This window comes from Argopecten irradians, chromosome 7 (genome assembly GCF_041381155.1).
Source record: "Argopecten irradians isolate NY chromosome 7, Ai_NY, whole genome shotgun sequence".
In the NCBI taxonomy this organism is placed as follows: domain Eukaryota; kingdom Metazoa; phylum Mollusca; class Bivalvia; order Pectinida; family Pectinidae; genus Argopecten; species Argopecten irradians.
In genome coordinates this window covers 8,108,538-8,118,587 of record NC_091140.1, presented here as the reverse complement: position 1 = coordinate 8,118,587, position 10,050 = coordinate 8,108,538, and the positions used below count along the sequence as shown (strand labels likewise).

At 35.8% G+C, this 10,050-nt stretch overlaps 1 protein-coding gene across 3 annotated transcripts; it reads right to left on the bottom strand.

Annotated features, from left to right (window-relative positions):
• Window positions 1-17: 17 nt before the first annotated feature.
• Window positions 18-8,933, bottom strand: LOC138327455 (uncharacterized). 3 transcript variants are annotated; one of them, XM_069273552.1, is made up of 7 exons: window positions 8,784-8,933; window positions 5,966-6,363; window positions 3,882-3,959; window positions 2,990-3,040; window positions 1,445-1,528; window positions 757-1,108; window positions 18-278 (listed from the first exon to the last, which is right to left on the bottom strand). In XM_069273552.1, exons 2-7 carry the CDS (start codon window positions 6,119-6,121, stop codon window positions 121-123), a joined length of 879 nt encoding a protein of 292 aa, XP_069129653.1. In that variant the 5' UTR covers window positions 6,122-6,363; window positions 8,784-8,933; the 3' UTR covers window positions 18-120. The 3 variants fall into 3 exon arrangements, with proteins under 3 accessions (XP_069129653.1, XP_069129654.1, XP_069129655.1); XM_069273553.1 differs by having other exon boundaries at window positions 3,014-3,040; XM_069273554.1 differs by lacking the exon at window positions 2,990-3,040.
• Between the last annotated feature and the right edge of the window lie 1,117 nt (window positions 8,934-10,050).

Genomic DNA, 10,050 nt, shown 5'->3' with positions numbered 1-10,050 from the left:
TACAAAAACCCTTTCAATGCCCCATTAACGCTTGTTACTCATTTTTATTTTCGTTTACATTGAAATATTATGAATTAGACAAAACAGGAAATAAAACGTCATATTTTAAGTCACTCGTCGTCAGAAAACCGTCGTACTGCGTTCCCGTGCCAGACGGAGGCCCAGATTAGTAGCTGGAGGCCGTGGCGGTAAATCACCACGTTTCGCCCAATAGTTGGCCCTGTTACTTAGAAAAGAGCGCCCTCTCTCGGCGTACACTCTCTCGTCGGATCCTTGTCCTGCAATGACATGTAATATTTATAATTCGAGATAAAACTTTACTTTTAAAAAGTTGTAAAGTGTCATAACTAATTTTATCCATTCACTAAGAAGTTAATCAAATGATTTGTTGATATGGAATAGAAAAAAGTGAATTCGCAAATAAATAATCTAAAAACCTGAAGGTTAAGTATATCTGATGTATCATCGTTAATAATATCTATTCAATCGTGTAAGAAAAAAATGATCAAGTGTTCTATTCTTAAGGGTATTCAAAACCACTTTGTTTTTGCAATATATATACAAATTTTCGCGTGATTTCGTACGCGCTCGAATGCGAATCCAGGTGTATGAAATATGTATATATGAATGCACGATTGTCAATATGGGGTTTATTTTGTATTTTGTATATGCACGGATATTTTGAAAACAATGAAGACGCGAAACATTGTGTACGCGAAAATAAATTGGTATACATTATAATAGATACCTACTCACCAGTAAATTCTACAAATTTGTCTAGGTATTTTTTATCTGTATAAAATTCCTCCAATAGTTGTGGCATTCGTTTTTCGGTCGGATACTCTGACTCCGAAGACGTGGCGCTCGTTACAGCCCGACACGAGGTGGCGCTAGCGACGGTCTCTCCGGTCCTTCCCGTGATCACACTGTACCCGGATCGAGACATGACGTCACTCTGTCCCCGTGATGATTTCCCTGATTTCGCAAGAGATTTCGGAATGGCATGACGTTGATCATGTGAAGAGTAGAACCGCTGGGACAGAACATCATCTGGCCAGTTTTTTATTGTTTCAGGGCGAGGTCGTAACACGGTAAACAGCTGGCCCAACTGGAACAGGTCAAAGACAGATTATTCTCAATATTGACCCAGTGTTATCAACATTCCTTAATTAACAGAAAATCTTTAGCTCTTAGAATTATTCTTTAAAACATAATGGAAGTTAACAAAAATTTTAACACTTTATATTTTCATCGTGATATTTCCAATGCATTAAAGTGCAGATTTTTGAATTGAAAAACCCCCACTTAAAGTTATAAACGTATATGAAACTAGGACCAGCTAATATAGGAATATAAGAACGTTTGTGGAATAAACCGACCGTCTCTCTTCTTGATTTTTACGAAATAATATTCTTTTTACATTTACAGTGATATTCCAAATTACCTCTCCAGTTCCTTTTTCCAACCCCAAGCCGGGTATGTCGTCAAAACTAATATCTGTTACTTGTCCTCTCTTCACTCTTTGACCCTGTTATAAAACAGTTTTCTAATAAACGTGTGTCTGTTTCATTGTATTGAGTATATTCACCACTGGACTATGTCATAGTAAAAACTGACCAATCACAAATCGATACAGACTTCCTGTGAAGATATCATAGAGCGACCCTCATCTTCAAAACATGTAGTGTACAGTCATTCGATTCTTGTGTTGTACCTGTCTCATCCGTACACGCAAAACTTTAGTCTTACTATGACACAGTCCATGGGTGGATATAACAAGGAAAATCAAGCAACTGCTGGAGTAGCGAGGATGCTGCTCCATTGCATGTATAACAAGCTAGCAATACTACTTACGTTACACTAGTACCAGTTATTTCATCAACTGATTAAGAAAGGTTTAAAATGCATTTCTTCGATACTTATTATATATAGTGTTTAAGGTAAAAGTCCGTGATTTCTCTTGCGTTGAAGAAATCGGAGCCTATTTAATAAAAAGAAATGCCTAAGGTAAATCGGAGCATAATTATACAATGTAGATTCCGTACTTTGTTGTTATATAAAGAATTTAATAGGGAAAAAGTAATATCTTTACTAACAATGATATTCTGCTACAAAAGACGCTATATTTTAGATAGTTTAAATTCTGATGCAAAATAATATTTTGGTAACAATTTTATTATCGTATTCAAATCGAATCTAAATATTTAATTTATATTTTTGATGGTTCATATTATGCAATGTACGATTGGTCAAATGCCCTATACAATAACAACAATATTTATACATTGACCAATACAAAAGGTAGTTTGTTATTTTACACCTCATACTTGAACGCCCGTACCAAAACATAGGTATAGCTGATAGTACAAATGCAACACGATACCATACCAAACACTAAATTACAAAACAGACCACATTACCCAGAAACCGTCACTTTTTTGTGGATAGTCCAGATAAATGACATTTCGTTTCTTTAAAGCCTATGTAAACGGTGTCGAACACAAGATAACCCATTTTACAGAGAGCTTTAACAGAACGAAATGCCATTTATCTCGACTATCCACCCAAAAATCTAACTTAGACTTACAAATCTAGACATACTGTCAGTTTGACTGACTGAAGATGTTTTATTACAAGTCTTTGATTTTTCCTTGTTACATAATTACCTCTGAAATCGATTGTATTTCCTGCACAAAAGATTCATATATTGTACCTAAAGTAAAAAAAAAACAGCTAGAAAACATTCAAAGCTTAACCAGTGATTGTTTTATAAATCTTTCTATTTATTTTTATTTGTGTCTTGACTCTGATAATTATCGTTTTCTTTCGCCACCAAATTTAGACTAAAAGTTTCCAATCCACCGACACCAATACATATGGCAAAACGCGGCCGTCACCAGGTCATAATGTAAGCATGTTATGTATAAATCACATTTGATAAGGTATGTAAAGCCATCAGCCTGCTGCAAAGATATGACTAGCTACGAACTTTGATACTGGGGTCAAATGTTACCGTTCGTTTTCTTGGCGTTGGTGTTTCCTGCAATTTATATTCAGTTTGAAGAAAAGTGAATATAAAATGATATAGGTCAAATATTTATAGATATTAGTTAGGTTTATAATTGGTTTTTTTTAAATTAATGCTTCCGAAAGGTTCTACTAATTTTCTAATTTTGCAATTAAGCTTTTCGGGTTTTTTTCTCAATATTTTCGAAGACTGCAAAACAAAAAGTAAAAAAAAAACCTTTCAAATATGAGGTAAAAAATCTCAGTATAGTTTTGACGTATCCGGAATACATATGGAGATAAGCAAAGTAATGTTTACTGTTCCTTGAATGACTTTTGCCATTGATGAAACGATTCGAATTTGGCAATAACTGAAAGTAGGGAAGACATGTATAGTTTTAATAACGGTATTTTAACAAAAGAGAAACCAATGGCTCCCTACGTGTTTTTCTTTGAAGTTTTAAACATTACAGAACATATACATATTTCTTTGAAAATTTGAAAATTGATTATTACAATTTGCTTACTTGTCCATTTTACTGTATTTCATGAAACAAACGTTTTGTCGTCTATGACGTAATGATGGCACTCAAGCCAAGAAATCATTGTGTGAACCTAAATACAGTGTTATGTTTAGAAGCCGAGAAACCAAAGGTCAAATGTTAAATGTGGAAAATATTGCAGTGTAACAATTGTCTATATTTTCTTGTATTCTCCCACGTTTTCTTGTATTCTATCCATAATTTGACAAAGCTATGGAAGTAAGATAGCCGTATTAAGAATGACCCCTGGAAGAGAAATCTTTGACTTAACAGTACTGAAGTCTATTACCTTGACGTTTACAATATCAGAGTATGGGTATGATCATTGCTTACCTTTCGCATGTGTTCCGCCGTGGTAAACAGACGCTTTCTCAGCAACTCCCTACTGGCAGACGACAGATCTGTCCGACCCTGAAAACATATTGTTGTAGGAGAATAACATTTCTCTGAATGAAAAGTTCCCAAATGACATCTTTTCTTCAGGCACAAAACCTGAGTTACTGAAAGTCCAAAATATATATACATTATACGCAGAACGTACAACGAGCTTAAAGAAAAAATGCAAAACATATTATTACATATTAAACTAATTATAAATGCTTTGATATGGCCAAAGAACAGTTCCCTCATTCGGCTGTCCTGTGGATAGATGTGATGCTCCACCAGGTCAGGTACTATCACAAGTCCTCCACAGGAGTGGAACATGATGATCTGCTGTCGATAGTTGTAATACAGACAAACGACATTTGTGGTGTCAATGCCTAACGTTCTAAAGCCACTTTACCATGAGCATCAGTCATTTTGGGACTATAAGACGACGCCGTAGACAGAAAACAGTTCGGCGATTATTGTGACGGTAGGGATCCATTCGCTCGTGATAAATTAGTTGGACGGGTTGGTGGTTATTCTTTGATAACAGGAGCGAGATAGAAAGGAAGTTATAAAGTAAATCCGACCTCATCACGGCCTCATTAGTGAGAGATGGCTTTGCTATGTCTACCTAGATTTTGTGTAATGTGTTATGGATAGGTGTTCTCACAATTTATTTCATAAACAGCAATTTCTAGATATTGGTAAATTAAGGGGTGGGATATATATCTTGCAGTATGACATGCACTACATTAAATGTATCATTATGTGGCTGATTTGATTTGAACTTCGAGCTGGACTTTGATAAGAAAATTAAGGTCTTAAAAATCTAAACATATATATCTTTCGTGTTTCGGGAAATAAGATATGATTTTAACGATATCGGCATGACAGACTTACAAATACATGTCTATATACAGGCTAAAAGGCAACTTCTCTTCGCCTAGTGAACACACATCTACAACAAGAGTCCTTGTAACAAGTAAAGACTTTAACCTTTCAAGCAAGCAAACATTACACTTAAGGTATTTGTTTTGTCGTCTGATCGAATAATCAGGAGGGTGGACATGTGTTAAATAGATCAGTTTGGTTTCTTCACCTTGTTCTAAAGAAATAGGAATACAGTTTTTAATTTCTGCCATCTTTATCAATAAAAAAACATTATTTGCCTCGCATGCACTTTATACGAACCCGATATATTTACTTGGGGAATCAGAGAAATTAGATTCTTCAGAGATCTAGAGGTCAAAACGTGTGTAGTAATTTTAAGAACTAGCAAACTTCGTATGAGATCCTTCTTCTACAATGTTAGTTTATGGGACAATAGGTTTGTACCGATTCTCTCCTTACTTTACCTCTCATTGGCAAGGTTCAGCGGGTTAACATCTCTGCAATATCTACAATGTTAGTTTATGGGACAATAGGTTGGTACCGATTCTCTCCTTACTTTACCTCTCATTGGCAAGGTTCAGCGGGTTAACATATCTGCAATATCTACAATGTTAGTTTATGGGACAATAGGTTGGTACCGATTCTCTCCTTACTTTACCTCTCATTGGCAAGGTTCAGCGGGTTAACATCTCTGCAATATCTACAACGTTAGTTTATGGGACAATAGGTTGGTACCGATTCTCTCCTTACTTTACCTCTCATTGGCAAGGTACAACGGGTTAACGTCTCTGCAGTATCAGACCGTTTTAGGTCTAATGGCGTATATAATTCACGACCTCCCTACACCAGCTTGCTACAAGAATGAGGTGTTCCTATTTATCTTGATATTCGCATGGATGACGTTCGATCATTTATTTTGAATGTGATCATATGCACATTAGATTATTAATTACCACATTCCGCTGCTGACAAAGCCTAAAAATATTGAGATTTAATAGTATAAAAGGATCAGAACTTGATATCAGGAGAGCATCATGATTCAATTACAATACTGATTGTTGTGTGGTAATTACATGTAGGCCTATATAATTACAAATGTAATTCTTATTCTGTATTGCATGCGAAGGTTCCCAGAGATGTTTACTTTCTACACCAACCTTTCTGAAGAATCCTGCACTATGATCTCGATGTCGGCCGCCCGATGATGCACGTGACTTTACATCCCGCGTGACAACAGACGCCCTCGATTTGACATCCCTTGCATGTATGGACTGTCTGGATCTGTTGTCGCGTGCTAGGATCCCTGGTCGCATGTTCGCAGCATTTTCCAGGGCAGATAACCGGCCATCAATGATGGAGACCCTGCCTCCAGCACTGGGGCCGTTGAGTCTGGGAATGTCCGCAAATGTGACTGGGATATCCTGGAGTTTCCCCTCGTTAACGGACACAGACGGCCGGACATCACGCAATAGGGTGTCGGAAATATTCCCGACTCCCTGTGCGTTAGGTTTGAAAATTCTCTCCAGTTTTTATGTTTTACTTCACAAGAGTCCACCTGATGAGAAGGAAAAAGAAAGGTTATTTTATTTGTGTGAACTGGTCTTTATCGCCCTACAGTTTCATTATATCGAAATGCATGGACAGATAAATACCTAGTTTTATATAAGAGACAACATAGATTGTTGTAAAATGAGAAGCATGGGTCTATCTTTACATTAAAAATCCGTAAAGCATTCTTACGGATACCTCTACTGCAAGAGCTCATCTGCTATTCAGTTCGTAATCTCGTTCTTTTTCGTCCCTTTTGGCATTTTTCATTGGACGTTCAGCAAATTGATCAAGAACTAAGGATCCTTCTCACTTGGCGAAAATATCATGGTTTATGAAAATGGTGGCACTGAACCTGTTCATCACTCAAAGTCTGTGACATTGGAAATTATTCGTATGTTGCGTTCCGATTATGTGTCCAGTTTAATAGCAATGACAGTACATTGTATATTCTAGAGAGGTAGCACTTTAAAGGGTGTTATGACAAAATGACATACACGACCAGCACATAGGGAATTCTAGTGGTAAATTCATGTAACCATTACTGTTATTAGTGTAAAACTAAGTCATCAAGGCAACGTCATTAAATTTCTATTTATTATGTTCAGTTCTTCTTTGTGACTCTTTCATACCTCGATCGTTCTTGCCTCAGATTGATAGTTCCTTGTAGTGAGGAAAGCCCCGGTATTTAATGTGTAATGATATAGCATCTGTTTCTACCAAGCTACATCAACGTTTCTCAAAAAAAAGCAAGATTATGGAGGTTAAGTAGAGTTCTTACAGTTACAAACATCTACATTTTCTTTACATTTTGGTAATGCGATTTGAAAAATGGAAGTTAGGAGTGGAATAGCTGTTTCGGCTTTTCCTTATTGATGTTACCAGTGCGATATAAGGCATTTATCCTTCGTATAAAACATTCACGAGATGGTTCTCTGGACAGTATACAGTTGTTTCATGCTTTTTCAGTCAACAGTCAAAACTCTTTCCCTCTGGCCTCGGGAAACAGTTCATCGAGTTGGTCCCAACACCTCGGGAAAGAGTTTTGACTGTTGACTGAAAAAGCATGAAACAACTGTATAATGACGTCAACAATAAACGCATGCAAACGTTCCGCCCCGGTCAACAGTCAAACTATTGACCGGTCAAAAGGCGAAATTACTTCATTCACATTTATAAAGAGAGTCGTGTAACAATATGGTTTGTTCGTGCAGCTTTAAAGAACCCGACTAAACAGCAAGTAAAAAGAAAACACTATCCGCTAAACGATGCACATGGACATCTTTCATATTTACGTTTCATCATGAAATGGCCATTATATAGATGTCTAGCTCTTAGTGGAGTCTTGAACAATAATCATCTATCAAATAAACTGATAGTGTCAAGAATGACAACTATTCAGTTTGATCACAGTGGTATACTTTATTGTCCATCCTGTGAATACGTTCATTGTAAGTTCGATCAGATTAGTCAGTTATCTGATAACTGTTCTACAACTAATATTTTTCTATACTGGGGAGGGGTGTGAAAGACAAACATGTCTTTAAAACCCGAGAATTAATTATTTAGTCGGCATACCATGTTTGACAAATACTTCTTACGTACAAAATGTACTCGTCCTTTCCTAAGTAGAGAGGACTATATAGATTGTAAGAGTTTTCTTTCATACAGAAAACACATGTAAAAATCCATCTTACCTTTGAATTAGTTCAATCCCTCGTAAGTTGATGGAAAACTCGGACCACAAAGTAACGAAAACGCAGAGAGATGAGAAGTGACCAATGTCACTGTGGTTGTACAAGTGTAACACTCGATTGTCTCACACTTAAACACCCTACATAGATCATTACATTGAGGAATGTACAGCAATAATTTAGAATTTAAATCTCGGTATAAATAATCCAGATAGTACACCATGATCGGGATCAGGTGTACAATCGGATTAATCTATCAAACTACAAAAGGGTAAGTGTCTATAATGATCATCCGCAGGAATGGTCTCAACAGTCGGCCGTGACTCGGGCTGGGATCTACTGTTTAGTACAGTTATATGCAACGCATGTCAATGAATGAACAGAGAATAAGATATTTTACGGCCGGTAAACATCTAGTGTTTGTTAACGCCAAATGCGTTATTTCAGTGAATTTCTTTGGGTTTTCACACAAAATATAGAATTAAAATTTACATTTCGAATTTTGTAAAATAACTGTTCATATTTTTATCGTGATAATACAGTTATATCGCTGTTATGTTATGTTAATTATTCGATATACCTTAATTACGGTTATAGGGTTAAGTGTATACATTGTAGGCAGAAATTTTTGGTCCACTTGCTATCCGTTAGTAACTTTTTTTCTTGATAAATGAAATAAAATAGTGAGTACTTCAAACTTAAAACAAAGAGAGACAAAGAAAAAAATACTTACCGCGAGAGTATAACATTGTGGCCAAGGATGTTTTCTGATGTTTCAAGATCTTGACATTTCTCCACAAGTACGGTGGCATTCATAGGGGTATGAACATACTATACAACACACACCCGTAATGCATGTGTATTGGTAAATCACAGCGCCCTCTCAGCATATCATCCATTGTTTTATGAACAATGCGTTCATTTAAACGATAAAAGATAAGACAATCGCATATTACAGGACAAAGGCTGAATGCCGAACTCCTGTATTAGATAAGAAACTATTATACTTATGTAGATGTTTATAACAATGATCGTGTATATTGGGTACCGACAGCCGAATACGATCTGTTACACATCACAACAGACTTAGGTTACCGCCGTATTTAGGTAAGGATCGGCGCACGCGACCTATTACTTATTTTTGTAACATTATGCTCACTTATGACGATTTACAAGAGTATAAATATATACACACGTGACTCTTGTACAAGCCATAAGGACTCTGATTGGATTGTCAACGGAATTAGTGTCATTGTTTCAATTCAATTAAAACAATATCTTATCATGACAAATTGAAATACACGTTGTACATAGTACATATATAACTTGGTACATACATGAACAGTTGCAGCACTTGAAATAGAATAAAAGAATCAGACAGCGGGATTTATATAAATATGTATTCTTCTTAGGTTTCGGTCCCACTGAAGTCTCGTTTCGACATCTAGATCAAAGAAGTTATGAGATTTTCAAATAAAATCTATCAATATCTGTAGCAAGTTGCCAGTTGTCAAAACATTACATTTCTATTCTTAATAGGGTTTTTTAACGGGGATCTTAAGAAATGACCCATTTGGCGGCCATTTTAAAAATGCGCTTTTTTCGCTTTGAATAGAGCCAAAATTTTACCATTTTTTTGCTTAAATTGTTTTTACTTAAATCATCACACTGCGCCAGTATTTTAAGCTGTATCGAGCTTATAGTTGCTGTAATTCTTTAGTAGCTTAATAAATTAAAATAATGGTAATTAAAAAAATATATATCAAGTATTCACGTGTGAAATAATAACGGTAATTTTAGCACTTTAATAGAGTTCTAGTATTTGCCTGTATGAAATGTACTCACTGAATCATTAATCATAAAGACTTCTCATACTCATTTTCACGCTAGCTAAAGATACTTTAGATATATGCGTAGTTGTTTCTTGTTGTAACAGCTCAAAGATGAATATAAAGTATTTGTCAGATATTTATATCAATTAGGCCTAAAGGGTTCTCGAA

What these genes read in the sequence shown, in the direction of transcription:
- LOC138327455 (XM_069273552.1), bottom strand. Translation starts at nt 6,121, where the DNA reads ATGCGACCAGGGATCCTAGCACGCGACAACAGATCCAGACAGTCCATA. An exon ending in CATTTGACCCCAGTATCAAA is followed by an intron (nt 1,529 to 2,989) that starts GTTCGTAGCTAG and finishes GTTTTATAACAG; the next exon opens with GGTCAAAGAGTGAAGAGAGG. An exon ending in TGGAAAAAGGAACTGGAGAG is followed by an intron (nt 1,109 to 1,444) that starts GTAATTTGGAAT and finishes GACCTGTTCCAG; the next exon opens with TTGGGCCAGCTGTTTACCGT.